General features: G+C 49.8%; 1 protein-coding gene and 1 long non-coding RNA gene across 6 annotated transcripts; one reads left to right on the forward strand and one right to left on the reverse strand.

The window, feature by feature from the left end:
• Positions 1–1,660: 1,660 nt before the first annotated feature.
• Positions 1,661–4,531, reverse strand: LOC115599492. Of its 4 annotated transcripts, none has more exons than XR_003988461.1 (4): positions 4,482–4,527; positions 3,792–3,882; positions 3,435–3,571; positions 1,661–1,758 (listed from the first exon to the last, which is right to left on the reverse strand). It is a non-coding gene; the product is annotated as an uncharacterized LOC115599492 (long non-coding RNA). The 4 variants fall into 4 exon arrangements; XR_003988462.1 differs by having other exon boundaries at positions 3,792–3,902; XR_003988463.1 differs by having other exon boundaries at positions 3,792–3,922; positions 4,482–4,526.
• A 40-nt stretch (positions 4,532–4,571) lies between these two features.
• AGTRAP (angiotensin II receptor associated protein) lies at positions 4,572–16,455 on the forward strand. 2 transcript variants are annotated; one of them, XM_008491219.2, is made up of 5 exons: positions 4,572–4,691; positions 11,519–11,553; positions 11,796–11,907; positions 12,782–12,980; positions 15,601–16,455. In XM_008491219.2, exons 1-5 carry the CDS (start codon positions 4,665–4,667, stop codon positions 15,705–15,707), a joined length of 480 nt encoding a protein of 159 aa, XP_008489441.1. In that variant the 5' UTR covers positions 4,572–4,664; the 3' UTR covers positions 15,708–16,455. The 2 variants fall into 2 exon arrangements, with proteins under 2 accessions (XP_008489441.1, XP_030319409.1); XM_030463549.1 differs by lacking the exon at positions 15,601–16,455 and adding an exon at positions 13,718–13,813.
• Positions 16,456–17,510: the final 1,055 nt, after the last annotated feature.

Consider the following 17,510-nt stretch of genomic DNA (forward strand, 5'->3'; position numbering starts at 1 on the left):
TCAGTGCCCCTTCTGCCTTTGGGGGCATTAGGGCTGAATAAGAGTGAGGGAGACAAACGTCAAGGAAATTTGGGTTTATATGTGCTTTTCAACTGATTGTTTGAGAAACTCAAATTAATTTGCACAAGCTCAGCTTCTCTACTGCCCTCTGAGAGCTTACACCAGGGCTCTTGCAAGATTCTCTATAGTCCTGAAAGGACTTTGGATCAGGCCCAAACCAGCCATAATGGGGCTCTGTGGAATAATTTTTAAAGTTAATTGCAGGGCATGGATGTAAGAAAGGTGACAGAGTCCCACCCAAACTCCTGCTCTAAGCAGCCTCACAATGTGTCCAAGGGGTATGCATCATTTTAAACCACTTATCCAAGGGTGAGAATCATTAGATGTGGAAAAGAGAGGACAGCATGCTGATTTGATATAATCATCCCAGCAGCTGCCTGCTCTGCAAATGCTGCTGAATCTTGGGAATGTTGCTGGCAGTTGCCAGAATTATGACTGCAAGGGAGACAAGGAGTGGAAGCACAAATTAAAACACTTGGGAATCATTCTGTCTCAGGTCTGTAATAGTCTGCATTCATTTTAGCTTGGGGGTGTTTTATTGAAATGCTCTTCCCCTCCCTTCCCACCCCCCAGTAATTACCCCATTGTCAATCCCCAGTGGGTGAAAGTGCTTCAATTACAAACCCATGCTATACTAAATTGCTCAAGTCCATGCCAGTCACTGCTACATAAAGCCTGCAAAAAGCACTGCTTTCACCTCTTTCAGCAGAAAAAATGAGGGCTGTTCTGTTTGGTTTTTTTTTCCCTTGCAATGTTCTCAGTGATCATGTGTACCCCATAAACCAAATTCTGGTATCACTTCATTTTCCAGAGTGCCAGTGAATCTTCAGGAGGAGTCCCCCAGCTATATCCAAAAGCTCTAGGTAGATATAAGAAAAACAGAGGAGCTGTTTTCCTTCCTGAGACTGGAAAGGGCTTCCAAGTGTGCTTGGTAAGACCCCACATTACCACAGCTCTTCACTCCCCAGCCCATCTTGCCAGAGCCTGTTTTGCAGCAAGGTTGTAGGAGGAGGCTTCCCACCAGCATGGCAAAGTGCCCTCAGTTTTCCCTCCAATCCAAGTGATGCTTCCAATTGCTGATTTCCCTCTGGGTTTTAAAAGGGGAGTTCGTAGAGCCAGGACAAACCCTTCCTCACTGCTTATTCCAAAAGGCTCTATTGATCACCTCATTTTTGGCTCCACAGCCAGGAGCACAATCCAAAGAAAGCAGGGGCAGCTCTGGTGACCTTCAGACTAGACCTGAGGTGAGTGACAGCAAAGGGCAGAACTGGGAGGATGGAGCTGATCTCCATCCCCACAGCCCAGACAAGGACAGCAGGAGAAATTGTATCAGCTCCTCTGCTTCCTCATGGAATTGCTATCATCGTACCAACCAAGGGCACAGGATCCTGGAACAGCACAGAAAAGCATTTCTGCCTTATTAGCCTCATTTTTATGCTGTCAGGAAGGGAACCAGCTGTGTATTAGGTTTTTACTCAGCCTGCACAAGACATGCCAGCAATATATTTGACATAAAGCAGCTACTTGCTGGCTATCAATTGCAGTGAGCTTAACTCACCTGAACCAGTCTTCTAGTCAGGAAAATCTCCATATCCTGTGTCTAGTCTCCTGGGTCACCTGCTTCTCCCTCCCTGCAGGTCTTCTTTAACTGGCTGCTTATCTTCCTCTCCATGTTTATTTTGGTTTGAGTTATCAAGCCTAGGGAAGGGAACAGAGACAGCAGGTTACACAGGGTGGCAATTTACAAGGCACAAGCAAAGCAAAGCAGAGATAAAAAACAACCAACCCCCCCAGATCAGAGAGGTGTAAGAGCTGTGCAAATGCAGAGTGTCTGTTACAGCTCTCCTGGTTTTCATATCCATGAGATCATTAAGACATTTCTAAGTCCCTTGAGCCCATGACATGCAAGTCCTGGATATAATAAGGAGGGCTGAATTAATTGCATGATACATTGATGAAGAAAATGAAGTAAAGTGCTTTTATTTACAAGGGGAAACAAACGTTTTGCATTAACAGCAGTCACATCAATCCAAGTTATGGCTCATGCTGCATAAACCATGACGAGACGCTGTCTCAGTCAGACTGGGTGAGAATGCTGAAAGGAGAAAGGATACCCAGATACTGCTGCATCTAAACAGTGCTTAAACTGAGACAGGGGAATTTGCCTTTCAAGCAAACAGTTCTCCTTTAACTGATACCTACCCTGGCAGAAGGGCATCCCTGTTGTGTAGCAGGAGGAGCCATTCTTGCTCCTGAAGCTCGACGAGCTGCTGGTCTTTCCAGGACTCCAGCCACCACACAGTGCTTCTAGGGTAGAAGTGTAGTGGGAAGAGCCTTTCCTGCTCCAGAGGCTCGATGAGCTGCTGGCCTCTCCATACCTCACACCAGAGTGAGCTGAAGGTGCCTACCTCTGTGGGTGTGAGTCCCACCTTTATTGGCCCCCTGGTCTTGCTCATGCCCAATAGGGGCCTGTCCTAATCAGGCACAGGTGGACTCACACCCACTCTTTGGCAACTCAAGGCACCTGGTTGACAATGTCTCTCTACACTGTTGCACTTTGCACACAAACACCGAGCCAGCAATATGGCTATCCAAAGTCTCTCCTGAATTTTCCCTACCCCATCCCAGCCTTTATATTCAGGGTAAAATCCAGTCCTTAACTGGGACCACTGGAATTGATCCCATTTCATAGAATCATAGAAGCATAGAATCGACTGGGTTGGAAGGGACCTCAGAGATCATCAAGTCCAACCCTTGCTCCACTCCCCCCGTGGTTCCCAGCCCATGGCACTCAGTGCCACATCCAGGCTCTTTGGAAATCTCTCCAGACACGGAGAATCCACTACTTCCCTGGGCAGCCCATTCCAAGGTCTGATCACCCTCTCCAGAAAGAAATTCTTTCTAATCTCCAACCTAAAATGGCATGACTTCTGTGAGCAGAGGTCGGGCTTCCCTGCAAGGCCCAGAAATGGAAATGCAGTCAGAGCCCATGTGGAGTGTGGCAATAGGTGAGTTACATTTCGGTCTTTCATCTGTAGTGGCACATTCAGAGATTCCATGGGGGATTTTCAGAGTCTTTTATACTTTGCTTTGGGAGATCTTCAGGCATGCTGTGTCTGAGCAGTGGATGGCACTCGGTGCAGTGAAGGACAAGCTGGGGAGGGCTACATCTGCAGCACAGAGAATGTTCAAGTGCAGGTTTATAATTGCATGGTTCTCATGAATAACCTTGCACTGCACTGCTCGAGCTGGAAGTGAGACTGAAGGGTGATTCATGCATTTCCACATTCAGCTTCTGCAATGGGCTTCTGACTCTTTCCTCATTCCTTAGAGGCTTTTCTGCAACAAGAAATTATGACAACCAAGCCACTGACCTCATAAAATACTGGAGTCTTACACTGGAGAGAGGTAAAGAACACACTGGGCAAGGAGGGGAGGGTTTGGGAGAGATCATTCTGACTTCTTGGTTCGGTTCATTTGCCACACCTCCAGAGAAGATTCCTGTTGTGAACTGGATGGGAAAAGGTAAAGTTATAGCTGTACTGCCTGTGGTTGGGTTGCTCACTTCTCAACTTCCCCAGCTGTAAAACGGGAAATCCAGGGCCAAAGGAAGCAACTAAGGCTCTCCCAGCCTCATGGCTCAACCCCCAAACCTGACCAGAGCTTGGCAGGCAGCGGGTGGTACAGCTGAGTGCTTAAACCTTTTTATCAAGAGCCTCTTCACTCCTCACCTTAGTGCACAAAAGTTTTCTCTTTCTCCAGAAAGCTGCTCACTCCTCTGCTGGCATTCGCTTTCCAGGACTCCCCTAGAGCCCAGGTATCCTGTCAAGATCCCAGGAATCCTGTCAGGACGCTGGGAATCCTGTCAAGATCCCAGGTATCCTGTCAAGACCCTGGGAATCCTGTCCAGATCCCAGGTATCCTGTCAAGACCCCGGGAATCCTGTCCAGATCCCAGGTATCCTGTCAAGATCCTGGGAATCCTGTCAGGATCTCAGGTATCCTGTCAAGATCCCAGGTTATCTTGTCAAGATCCCAGGTATCCTGTCAGGACGCCAGGTATCCTGTCAAGATCCCAGGTATCCTGTCAAGACCCCGGGAATCCTGTCAAGATCCCAGGTATCTTGTCAAGATCCCAGGTATCCTGTCAAGATCCCAGGTATCTTGTCAAGATCACAGGTATCCTGTCAAGATCCTGGGAATCCTGTCCAGATCCCAGGTTATCTTGTCAAGATCCCAGGTATCCCGTCAGGACCCCGGGAATCCTTTCAAACCCTCTCTGGGCTGCCAGATGTGTGTAAGCCGCGGGCAGAGCCGTCTGGCTGGGCGTTTGGAGTCACCGACCTCTTCCAGGTGCATTTTTACCCTACCAGTGCCTTTCCCTTCGGCAAACCCAGTGCCGTGCATCCCCCCTCAGCTCACCGGAGTCTCCGGGACCATTTCCTCCTCCGGGACGCGGGCGGGGCGGTCCCGGCTCCTCCCGCCCCATCTCCCTCCCCTGGGCGGCTCGGGCCCAGCCCGGTGGAGGCCGCGGGGTCCGGCCCGGCCCAACCCCGTCTGAGGCGGCTCCAGAGCCGGGAGTGACGGGGCGGCTGGGCCGCTGCCATGGAGCTGCCCGCTGTCAACCTCAAGGTAAGGGCCGAGCTCCTCCCGGGGGCTTAGGGGGTGCCCCTCCGGCTGCTCCCGGGATGTCCCGGGGGCTTAGGGGGTGCCCCTCCGGTTGCTCCCAGACTGTCCCGGGGGTTTTGGGGTTTGCCCCTCCGGCTTCTCCCGGGCTGTCCCGAGGGTTTGGGGGGGTAGGGGCTGCCCCTGGGCTATCCCGGGGGTTTGGTGGTTGCCCCTCCGGCTACTCCCAGTCTGTCCCGGGGGTTTGGAGGGTGCCCCTCCGGTACTCCCGGGCTGTCCCGAGGGTTTGGGGGGGGTGGGGGTTGCCCCTCCGGCTGCCCCCGGGGGTTTGGGGGGTTGTCCCTCTGGCTGCTCCCGGGCTGTCCCGGGGGTATAGGGGGTGCCCCTCCGGCTACTCCCAGGCTGTCCCGGGGGGTAGGGGGTTGCCCCTCTGGCTGTCCCGGGGGTTTTGGGGGGGTTGGGGGGTGCCCCTCCGGCTTCTCCCGGGCTGTCCCGGGGGTTTAGAGGGTGCCCCTCTGGCTGCCCGCGGGGGTTTGGGGGTTGCCCCTGGACTGTCCCGGGGGTTGGGGGTTGCTCCTCCGGTTGCTCCCAGGCTGCCCCCGGGGGTTTGGGGGTTCGGGTTGCCCCTCCGGCTGCCCCCGGGGGCTTGGAGGTTCGGGTTGCCCCTCCGGCTGTCCCCGGGGGTTTGGGGGTTCGGGTTGCCCCTCCGGCTGCCCCCGGGGGTTTGGGGGTTCGGGTTGCCCCTCCGGCTGTCCCCGCGGCGCTGAGCGAGGCCCCGGCGGGAGGCGGTGAGGGGAGAAGCGGGAGGTTGGCCCGGGCCGGCCTGGTCCCTCCTCTCCTGGGTGGTTTTGTGTCCAGAAGGCCTCCGAGGAGGAAGGCTTGGTGTTTGTAAAGCTTTTTCGTCAGCCGGGCAAAGCGTGTCAAAAGCTCGGGGTCGTCGGGCAATGGCTGTGAAGTTCCCCCTTGCTGAGGGGCAGTGGGCAAGGACAGGGCTGGGGGAAGAGCCGGGTGGCCACTTGTGTCCTTGGGGGTTTCCAGCTGGCTGACAAGAGCTTATCCAGAATAAACACTGCCCAGGATCTGGAGGAGGCAAAGTTTTTGCTTGTGGGGCAGAGTAGTTTAGAAAGATGGTCCCACTGACTTTGGGGTTATCCCTGTGCTAGGTAATTCAAATTCCTTCTGTGTTGCACAGGGGGCTTTAGCTGGGGCAGTTTGAAAGTTTTGCTGAATATCTGGTAGCCAGAGATATGGGAACATTATGCTTTTCACTTTGGGAAGTACATCCTTGCCAAGAAGCTGGAGTATGCTAAAGTAACTTCTTTTGCTTTTGAGGTTGGTGTTTGATACTGAAGCATTCCTCTGATGTGGTTCTTTTCTTTCTTTCTTTCTTTCTTTCTTTCTTTCTTTCTTTCTTTCTTTCTTTCTTTCTTTCTTTCTTTCTTTCTTTCTTTCTTTCTTTCTTCTTCTTTCTTTCTTTCTTTCTTTCCTTCTTTCTTTCCTTCTTTCTTTCTTTCCTTCTTTCTTTCTTTCCTTCTTTCTTTCTTTCCTTCTTTCTTTCTTTCTTTTCTTTCTTTTCTTTCTTTTCTTTCTTTCTTTCTTCTTTCTTTCTTTCTTTCTTTCTTTCTTTCTTTCTTTCTTTCTTTCTTTTCTCTTCTCTCTTTCTCTCTTTCTCTCTTTCTCTCTTTCTCTCTTTCTCTCTTTCTCTCTTTTCTCTCTTTTCTCTCTTTTCTCTTTCTCTTCTCTTTCTCTTCTCTTTCTCTTCTCTTTCTCTTCTTCCTTTCCTTCCCCCTTTCCTTCCCCTTTCCTTCCCCTTTCCTTCCCCTTTCCTTCCCCTTTCCTTCCCCTTTCCTTCCCCTTTCCTTCCCCTTTCCTTCCCCTTTTCCTGCCTTTGCTATACTCAGAGCCCTGAAACTCCTCAGTGTCTCTACCTTTTCCCAGCTTCACTACTTGGGGCATCTTTCTTGGCACAACAACTTTCAGGTGCTTTGTTTGATTAAATCTGCCCAGGGAGTGGGAGCATCCCTGATCCCCTCAGTCTTTTCCTGCTGCCAATTCACAAAGCTGTGAGCAGTGGGTTTCGAGCTGGGTAGGGGGAATAATATCTCAGGCACCATTATAAATTCAGCTTTGTTCAGGGAAAGCCTTCATGTGGTTGTGCTATGTAAAAGCTCAGTGCTCACCTGAGGCTGTTTCCCTCACTTAGGAGTTCCCTAGAAAAGCAGCTTCCCTTGTTTGGGGGAGGTAAGCAAATGGATTTTTTTTTTCAAGGCTTGGCATGTGGATTATATTCCATTCTGGAAAGTAGCTGATCCTTTGCTGTGACAGATTTGGACTATTGTGTGATTCCCAGGGCACTGGGAAGATGAAGAGGTCTTGTCCTCTTCCCCATGCTAAAAGAGCAGTGCAAAATCAAGACATTTTAGTTAAAAAAGTTTGCTAACATGAAATGCAGGTTCTGCCATGGGGGGTGGGAGTAGGGGAGCTGAGAAGTAGGGACTTCTTGAATGCATCAGTCACCATGGCAACACAACTAAAATGTTCCCTTTCCTTGCTGGTTTCAGACACCCATTCCCAAATTTCTCCCTGTCCTCATCAAGTCGTTTTCTGCATTAAGAATTTCCCAGCTGTCAGGTTTCCTGGGGCTGCTCTGGGGCTGCAGAGCTGGGGAATCAGGAGTCAGTAAATAAACACCTTCCTGAGTTTGGGGCCTGCCTGAAACATGTCCCAAAGGTCAGGAAGATTGCTCAGAGAGGGACTGGAAATATCACATGGTAACTGCAGCTCCTTGGCACGATCTGTTTTACAGCTACTGGGAGATTAAAGAAGAGGAGCCTCGTGATAGGAGTAGCCCCAGGAAAACTGCATGACTGAGCTGTGTTTGTGCCAGGACACAGCAGGGTCTCTCTCAGCCTTGCAGAGCAATAAAATGAATGTAGCAGGCTTTGTGCTGGAGTGGATGAGGAACATGCTCAGGAAACAGCATCTCCTGGCTCAGCCCTAACTGCACTGCTCAGCGAAGCAAGTGGGAAGCTGTACAAATGTGGGGTTTTTTCACCTTGTGTTTGACACCCAGGATTACTGCAATAACCATGCAGAGCTTCAGAATGCAAAGTTTGAGGTGATGAAGCCTGGATAATGCCCTGTTATCCACCTGCCTGGAAACACATGGCTTGGCTTGGGCATTTTTAAATGGACATGGAGTCACAGAATAAATCAGATGAAAAGAGCCCTCTGCATGACATCTGGTCCAACCTCCTGCTCAGAGCAAAGCTAACATCAAAGTCAGATCAAATAGCTCAACTTAAAATTCAGCTGACTTTTAAAAATCTCTAAGTACAGAGCCAAGCCAACCCCTGCTGGGCAGCCCAACCACTCTCATGATTACCTCTGTTACCATAATGAGAGCATCCTCACAGGTGACTCACTCACAGGTGGCCACTCAGATCTAGCTTTTGGCTAGTACATCCTCAGGGCAGTGTCAGTCACAGAGCTCACTCTGAAGAAGAAAGAAATTAAGTAGGATTTTTAAAGGTGCTGTAAGAAAAGAATTGTGATTTGGAACAATGGGGTTTTTACATTTGTCAGCATTCAGCCCAGTGCTGGATTCTGTGCTCAAACATGTTTCAAGGAGCAAGTTCCTGTTCCAAAGAGTTTCCCATCTAAGAAGACCCAGGCAGATCTGGGCTCTTTTTATGCTTGGCAATTAATTCCATCACATGCTGGGATTTGCAGAGGAGATAGGAATTCCCCTCAGCTCTCCTCAATTCCATGCTTTGAATCACATGCTCATCTTTCTGATGTCCTCAGGAGGGATGGGGACAAAGGTTCCACCTTTCTTATTTTCTGCTCCCAGCACTGGTTCAAGTCTGGAGAGTTTTTGTCTCAAAAGCAGAAATCTGTGTCTGCCTTGGCTGCACCTTGAACAGATGGAAAAAAACTGAGTTCTTCTGTGGTCACATCAGGAGACTGCTTGCAAATTATTTAATATAGTGACTGTAGCTTTAAAGAATGTTTTTCATTAACACTGCATCTCCCATGTTACCAGGACCACGAGGTAATTCCACAGTGCCCTGAAGAACTGTCAGGTAAATTGGACTAATAACCAGGAAGGGTTATTGGTTTTATTTCAGCAGTCCCTCATCCTATCAGCCCTACCTTACCTGGCTTTGTGCTGAGGACTGGTCTGGCTTCATAATTTAATAATGGTAATATTGATCTAGACAGCTTTTATAAAAAGAAAAAAATAAATAAAAAAAGCCACCCTGTCTAATTATGTTAAGTGCTGAGCCTTGAGGGGTCTTGTGGGTACGTAACGTGCAATTAAACACTACCTAATTAAGAATTTCCCTGATGTTGTGATAATCTCTTGAGTAAATGCTATTTGCATCTCTCCATTCTTATTCAAGATCAACTTGTGTTTTCCTCATTATCAGTTTCTGCCTGGTCTCTGTGGTACAGTTTGGGAGAAGGGGAAGCGGGCGGTGCTGGGGAAGCATTTTGTAGCCTTTCAGGAACAATTAAAGCCAGTCATTAATAAAAATCTGTTTGAGCAGGGTTTGAAAGGATGACAGAGCCAAGGCTGCTGGGGGTGAGTGCTGAGGAGCTGAGCTGGGGCAATGCAGTGAGGGAAGAGCTGGGACTCCTGAGCCATCTGCAGTGTGCCAGGGCTCCTGGCACAGCTCACTCCTCTGCCCTTCCCTTCCTGGCTCTGCTGCACTCGTGTCACAGCCTCACTGGTTATTAACTCCCTTCTTGAGCAACTACTTTTGTAATGGATCAGTTAGTGAATGTAACAGGATGTCAGGAGATCTTTATTTTTTTTTTTTTTTAGTCTTAATGATTAGTTCATAGAATCCCAGAATGGGCTGGGTTGGAAGGGACCTCAGAGATCATCAAGTCCAACCCTTGATCCACTGCTGCTGCAGTTCCCAGCCCATGCTGCCTGGGGAGCTCCTCTTCCATCTCTACAAACCCTGAGATTCCTGCCAGGTCAACCCTGGCCAGTTGGGTCACCAGGCTGGGCTATGCCTGCCCAGCACACGGCTCCTTTTTCCCTGGCTGTGACATTCTAGAGGGACAAGAACCAGCTCCAGTGCAGACCTCACCCCCTGGGCATGGTGCAGGATGGGTTCCTTGTAGGTTTGAGGGGTTGTTATCGTAGAATCCTAGAATGGGCTGGGTTGGAAGGGAGCTCAGAGCTCATCAAGTCCAACCCTTGCTCCATTCCCCCCGTGGTTCCCAGCCCATGGCACTCAGTGCCACATCCAGGCTCTTTGGAAAGATCTCCAGACACGGAGAATCCACTACTTCCCTGGGCAGCCCATTCCAATGCCTGATCACCCTCTCCAGAAAGAAATTCTTTCTCATCTCCAACCTAAACCTCCCCTGGCACAACTTGAGACCCTGCCTCTTGTCTTGCTGAGAGTTGCCTGGGAAAAGAGCCCAACCCCCCCTGGCTCCAACCTCCTTTCAGGGAGTTGCAGAGAGTGATGAGGTCTCCCCTGAGCCTCCTCTTCTCCAGCCTCAACACCCCCAGCTCCCTCAGCCCTTCCTCACAGCAATTCTGCTGGATCCCTTCACAGCCTCCTTGCTCTTCTCTGGACCTGCTCCAGCACCTCAAGCTCCTTCCTGAGCTGAGGGGCCCAAGTTGCATACATTCTTCCCATTTTGACAAAGTACTTTGGCCTTTTGCTACTTATTTCCCTATTTTATTTTTTAATTTTTTTTTGTGTGTGTGTGGCAATATGTGAGAGGAGTGTGCTTCAGATGGATTTTGGTGGTGGTTTTGTTTATTTCCTTATGTTGATGTCCGCATAAATGCCACTCGGAGCCTTCCTCACACCTGGAAGAAATGGAAGAGTGGATCCTGTGGATCCTCTGCTGTGTCCAGGCTTCATCCTTTCACTTCTGAGGCTGCTCATGGAGCCTGCCATCTATATTCTGGTTTTTACAGATGTTTAGAGAGTGATGAGTGGTTTCCCTTCACTGAGATTGGCCAGCAGGCTCACAAGCAAGTGCACATGGATAGATGTCTAGAAGACTCAAGTGGTACATTCTTATTCCCATTTGCTGTCTTATGTAGAATATGTCTCCTTGGTTACAGAAATGTCAGGTGCTGCTGGAAGAGAATCCTTGTGTCACTTGTTACAATAAGATGCTTTCTCCCTGGGTTTGTCCCCTTGAGCACAAGGCTCAGGATCATTAGGGACATTTGCACAGTCAGTGACAACATTGTCCTCCTGCTGCCATTTGGGCTCTGCTGGCTTCCCTGGGAGTGAAAAGTGATGAGGTCTCAGGTCCCTAGAAGGTGTCTTCAGGTCTGTTAATATTGCAGTGAGGCTGAAGCACTGCTCTGAACAGACTGGCAGGAGGTAAAAGGAATATTTACTGAGGACTGGAGTGAAGTTGTTCGGAGCTGCAGGTGTGGCTGTCTCTGGACTTCTTGGTGCTGGGATGCCAGGTTGGTCATGTATAAAACGTGTGGCATGGTGTGAATCAGACTGTCCTGTTGTCTGCACAAACTCTTCTGCAGTTCCAAAATCAAGAATCCATTTAGAAAAGGGTCAGTGGGCCCTGGATCAGCTTTTGACAGAGATGACAACAATAATGAATGGCTGCAGTGTAAGCACCACACGAAACACTCAGCAAAAACAGAGAAAAATGGGTTTGTGTCTTCACTGCTCCAGTTGCTGCCCCAGCTTTCTGCACTGGTTCTTGGGGCCAGGTCCCTCAGAAACCAGATGGAGCTGTTTCATGTCTGTCCTCTCACAGTTCTTCCAACTTGCTGACCTGTCATTTCTCTGTTTTGTGTTTTTGTTCTTTTTTTTTCACAGGCCATCATTCTGGTACACTGGCTGCTGACAGTGTGGTGAGTGATGGGGGGATGGGATGGGATGGGATGGGATGGGATGGGATGGGATGGGATGGGATGGGATGGGATGTTCTCAGGGAGGCAGCACTCCATGTTTGTGCCTGTCTGTCTGCAAGAAGATCCTAAATCAAAGAGTGAGGTGTTTGCAGGGGAACAGGGATGAATGCAAACAAACTTGCAGGCTTATTGTGAATGTGGGCTGGGTTGTTTGGGTTTTTTTTTTTTGTCTCCTTTGCCAGGGGATGCATGAATTACATGTTTCCAGCCTCCTATGCCTGGGGAAATTTCAGTGTCCTCGCTGTGGGGATCTGGGCCATTGTGCAGAGAGATTCCCTTGATGCCATCATGATGGTGAGTGTCAGGGTATTTGCCTCCATGGGGCTGCTTGGGGAGAGGGTGGAGGGCAGAGAGGGCTGCTGTGAGTCAGTGATGATTTTCAGCTGTTCCCAGTACAGCAGTGAGCAAGTAAAATTCCTTGTTTGGGTTGGGGTTTTTTGTTTTATTTTTTTAAGAGACTGTATAAATCTCTAAGCACTGTAAACCATGGTGAGAAGCAGTCACTGTTGCTTATTTTACTCCTCAGAGGCCAGGCATACTTGAGCCTTCCTTTTTTTACCTGCTGGTGTGACTTGTAATGCCAAGGGAGGACTCAGTGTTTAATATGCTTGAGTTGGAAGGGCTTTACAAAACCCTCTCTCTGAACATTAAACAGAGACCATGAGAAGGCACCTGCCAGGTGTGAGGAAAATGCACAAAATGCAAGATCATAGAATCACAGAATGGGCTGGGTTGGAAGGGAGCTCAGAGATCATCAAGTCCAACCCTTGCTCCACTCCCCCCGTGGTTCCCAGCCCATGGCACTCAGTGCCACATCCAGGCTCTTTGGAAATCTCTCCAGACACGGAGAATCCACTACTTCCCTGGGCAGCCCATTCCAATGCCTGATCACCCTCTCCAGAAAGAAATTCTTTCTCATCTCCAACCTAAACCTCCCCTGGCACAACTTGAGACCCTGCCCTCTTGTCTTGCTGAGAGTTGCCTGGGAAAAGATGGTTGATTTAGGAAGGTCTTGTCTGCCTAGCAGTGTCACAGGGTGGCAATGTGTGACACAAAGCTGAAGGCATTGACTGTGTGAGCCTGGAGCTTGCAGAGCAGATGCTGTCCCTGTAACTCCTCCTGCTTGATCCCCCCTTCAGTTCACATCCCCTTCTCCCTTTGTTTCCAGTTCCTGGCTGGCCTGCTGCTCACAGTCCTCACAGACATCATTCACATCTCTGTCTTCTACCCTCCAAACAACCACCTGACTGATGAGAAACGTTTCAGTGCAGGCATGGCCATCTTCAGCCTCCTCCTCAAACCTGTCTCCTGCTACCTGTTGTACCGGATGTACCGGGAGCGTGGAGGGGAGTACAGCCTGACCATAGGTAACCACACACCCTGACCCTGCCTCTGCCTCTGCCTCAGGGGGCTTTGGGACACCAGGGACCCTTTTACAGCCTGACCATAGGTAACCACACACCCTGAGCCTGCCTCTGCCTCAGGGGGCTTTGGGACACCAGGGACCCTTTTACAGCCTGACCATAGGTAACCACACACCCTGCCCCTGCCCCTGCCTCTGCCTCAGGGGGCTTTGGGACACCAGGGACCCTTTTACAGCCTGACCATAGGTAACCACACACCCTGCCCCTGCCTCTGCCTCTGCCTCAGGGGGCTTTGGGACACCAGGGACCCTTTTACAGCCTGACCATAGGTAACCACACACCCTGCCCCTGCCTCTGCCTCAGGGGGCTTTGGGACACCAGGGACCCTTTTACAGCCTGACCATAGGTATCCACACACCCTGCCCCTGCCTCAGGAGGGCTTTGGGAGACCAGGGACCCTTTTACAGCCTGACCATAGGTAACCACACACCCTGACCCTGCCTCTGCCTCAGGGGGATTTGGGAGACCAGGGACCCTTGTACAGCCTGATCGTAGGTAACCACATACCCTGCCCCTGCCTCAGGCTCAGGGGGGCTTTGGTAGACCAGGGACCCTTTGTCCTGAGCTCTGTGCAGCTGAATTCTGCCTCCCTTTCCTTCCTTTTCCTTTTCCCTCTCCCATTTGGTGGTTCTGCTGTGACTTAAGCCTTAAATTTACACTCTTCCTCTCTTCCCTTGCAGACCTGGACTCCTCCTCTGACAGCCATTTTGCCCACAGTTGATCCCATTGCTCTCTCTCTTACTCAATAAAACTGACAGGCTTTTCCTCTCTTCTTCCTCCTGCAGTAGTGTGCTTGTTGGAAGGCATTGACTGTCCTTCTATTTTTGCCAACCTTTTCTTTTCCTTCTGGGGTAAAGTAGAGGCAGCACCCCCTCTAATTATGCATGAGGGAAAGCAGCTCCATCTCTAACTCCCTGCCTTTTCTGGGCCTCATGTCCCAGCTACCTCAAATGCTTTGGACCTCTGCTTCCTCACTTGGAAAGCAGGGCTGGTGTTCACCTCATGGGACTCTGCCTGCAGGCACTGATTTTTCTCCTGGTTGTACTTGCTAATGATTATGTAGCAGCCTTGCCAGAGAGCAGGGTGCTCTGGGGCTGTCAGCTTTGCCAAACATCCCTGGTGCTGGTTCATGCTGGGGCAGCTGCCAGGGATTGTTTGCTGTGTGGGAGTTCACCCTGGCAGAACCAGCAGCCTGGTGCAGTTATTTTTATGCTTTAAGAGGGCAAAGGATGGTGTGACTGCCTTCCAGAGTTTGGAAGCTGTCACCTCTGCTGCTTTGGTGCCAGGGAAGAAGAGAAACTTCCTGCAGAAACCTAGGAGGAGGAGAGGCCATGGAAGAGGCCATGGCTTGGGATGCTATGTGCATCTCTCTGTTAGTGGGATGTGGGTGGCTTCTCCACCCCTGCTCCTGCAGATGCCAAACACCTCTGACCTGGCTCAGGAAGCCTCTGAGCCCACTGCAGCCACGTTTGTGACAGTTTTTATTGGCTGCTCTCTGGGCTTGTAACTGGGATTTGAGATTTGTATCCCATGGAAAATGTAGGTATCACTGAGGAGTTCAGCCCTTTGCTTGGGATTTGGGAGTATTCCTCCTCCTTTCCAGCCACAGTGTCCCAGTAAAAGCATGATACTGTCAGAGTCTCCTCTCAGGCACACACAGGCTGGAATTCAGACATTTTATGTTGTTGTATCCTCTCCTGAACTGTCTTTCTCTCAAGATTTTTCAGGACAAACTGTCTGCTGTTGTTTTGTATAATGTGCCTGACAGATTTCCTCTCTCGTTTTCTTGCTATCTGGCATTTTCCTTTTGAACTTAAGTGTTGCATTTTTTCTCATCTGTTCTGTCTCATTTTCTTTCCACACAAAATCCTTTTTGTTGCTTGGCAGCATCCTTACTGCTTAGAACAAGCCTCTGAAATGGTTTGGTGCCCACCTTTAATTCAGATTGCTTTCTAGCCATGGCAGATACCTGGCCTATAAATAAAGAGCTGTCCATGTACATTCTCTCTCTCCTTCCCCTGCTTATCCCTGGACAGTAACATCATTTTCTACCAGTCTTGCACCACAGGCAGATTGTTAATAGTTGCAATTGGGAGCAATCTGGATTAAAACTCAGTGCCATGGTGTGGCACACTTGAGGCACAGCTGGGTTATTGGGAAGAGTGGTTCACGGGTGAATCATGCTCTTAAATCTATGCTGTCAGCCAGCTCTGGTTCCTGCTGCTTCTGGTTTTGCTCATTTTTCCACTAGATAGCAAACCTGATCATGCTGAAATTCACTGTTACAGGAGCTTGTTAAGTGGGATGTGGTATTGCAGGTCTTGCTTTCCAAGAGAGTAGTTCCTGGGGAATGAAGAGGCATGTTCAGAATCATCTCAGTTGTTTGCCTTTCTTGGATGAATTTCCTTCCTTCTTGCCTGGTGAGGAGCACAGGTGCTGAGGAGCTGGTTGAGCAGCTAAGGGTGGTGTGTTTCTGAGGTGTTGATGTCTTCTAGAGGATTCTTGTGATATTGTTTGTTTGGGTGGTTTTTTCCCAAGCTTGTTCTCTTCTCTCCCCATCCAGGTGTCCCCCATGCAGGTCAGGATCGCAGTGCCTACGAGTCAATTGATCAGCAGGATGCCCCTCCACAGTGGCCTAACTCCAGCAAGACACCCCCCCAGCCCTTCTGAGCCTTCCCTTACCCAGGCCAGCTCTTCCCACCTCCCTTCTGATGGAGCAAGTCCTGCTGCTGAGCAGTCAGGAGAGCATCTGTTTTTTCTTTGGCTTCCCTGAACGTCAGGCAGATGGGTTCCTGCAGTAAGTCCAGAAGATCTGGGATGTCATGTTCAGCACTGTGACTCTTTGTGAGCCCTGTACTGTCCTCTGAAACCCTCCCTGAGTGTGTGTGAGTGTGTGTGAGTGTGTGTGAGTGTGAGTGGCTGCCCTTCCAAGCTCTGTACTGTGCATCCTCTCTCTTGCAAGCAAGGGAACCACTCAATATTCCTTGACAAGGAAAGGCTTATGGACTGCCCTTAAACAAAACAGTTTGGCCTGCCATGCAGCTGCATTTCCAGGAAACATCTGGGAGTTCCTGAGAGCTGGTTCTGATGGTATTATTGAACTAAGATTTAGGACCTTAAGTTCCTGTGCTACTGGGGTAGTTTGCACAAAGCTGGGGTTGGTGTAAAATGCCCTTGCTGGGCCAGGGAGCTGCTTGTGCTCCCAGTATCTTGTCTGGTGTTTTATTCACTGATGCTTTTGTGCAAGTTGAATGTCCTTCAGGATATTGAAAATGGCTGTGGAATGTGGATTATAGATACTCTGTGCCTTGAAATGCCTTTTTGCCTTCAGCTGCCTATCTTAACAGAACTTGAAATGTTTATGTTTTTGTAAGTAAACTATAAAATGAACACAGCATTTCTGTGTTAGAAAAAGTTATGCTGGTTGCCTATGTCTCATTTGGGAAATGCAGATACTTGTGAGGGTCTGGGGGTCATTCTGGGGGAAGGGCTATGGAGCCTTGATGACTTTTAGGTTAAGTTTTACTTCAGTGAGTGGAGCATGCTGCTTTTAAATGTGAAGGTGGGGAAGGTAGGTTAGTAAAGTTAGAATTGGGGAAAAGATGGATTTATTTACCCTGCAGTGGTCAATTTTATGGGATGTGACAAACTATAAACTCCAGTCTTAAACACAATAATCTGCTCTGCTGTGGCTTTCGTGGTAAGATCTTAAAAAAAGGGAAGATGTTCAACCAGATTCTTTTCCAGAAGAAAGACAGTATGTCAGCTTTGACAGAATCAAAGTAGGTGGGGAGACAAAGTATAAATCTGTTATTCTACAACTGCATTGCTCTTGGCAAGACCTTCTGCTGCATTGGTTCTTCAGTGACCAAGAGCCCTCTTAACTTTGCTGTGCCTCTAGACCCATTTGTATTTCTGAAACCAATTGTCCTCTTAAGTTTGATTTTAAACATGAGCTGAAGCTCCTCCACCCTGTTGCACAAGTCCTCCTGTGACCCATGCATGTGGTAAGTGCCATAAAAGCAAACACCTGGACAGTAAATCAGGTGAGGGATGGAGGAGCCCATCCTCTGGCTCCTGAGGAGGAGGGTGTTGTGGCCAAGCACCACCAAACTCTTCAACCTTGAGCTGGGTGTGAGGGGGTTGCTGGTGCTGGTTGTGCAACCCCTGCACTGCTGGGCTGGAGGATTCACCACAACCCCACCCACTGCGGGTGTTTCCCTCAGGGAGGTCTCTCAGGTGGCCTCTTGGGGAGGGGGTGGCAGGGCTTGCACAGCCCTTCATCCCAACACTGCCCTTCATCCCAACACTGATCCTCACACATCCCCCATCCTGGCACATCCCCTCATCCCAACACATCCCTCATCCCAACACTGCCCCTTATCCCGACACATCCCCCATCCCAACACTGCCCCATCCTAACACATCCCCCATCCCGTCACAGCTCCTCATCCCAACACAGCTCCTCATCCC

The sequence above is a fragment of the Calypte anna genome, chromosome 21 (assembly GCF_003957555.1).
Source record: "Calypte anna isolate BGI_N300 chromosome 21, bCalAnn1_v1.p, whole genome shotgun sequence".
Lineage (NCBI taxonomy): Eukaryota > Metazoa > Chordata > Aves > Apodiformes > Trochilidae > Calypte > Calypte anna.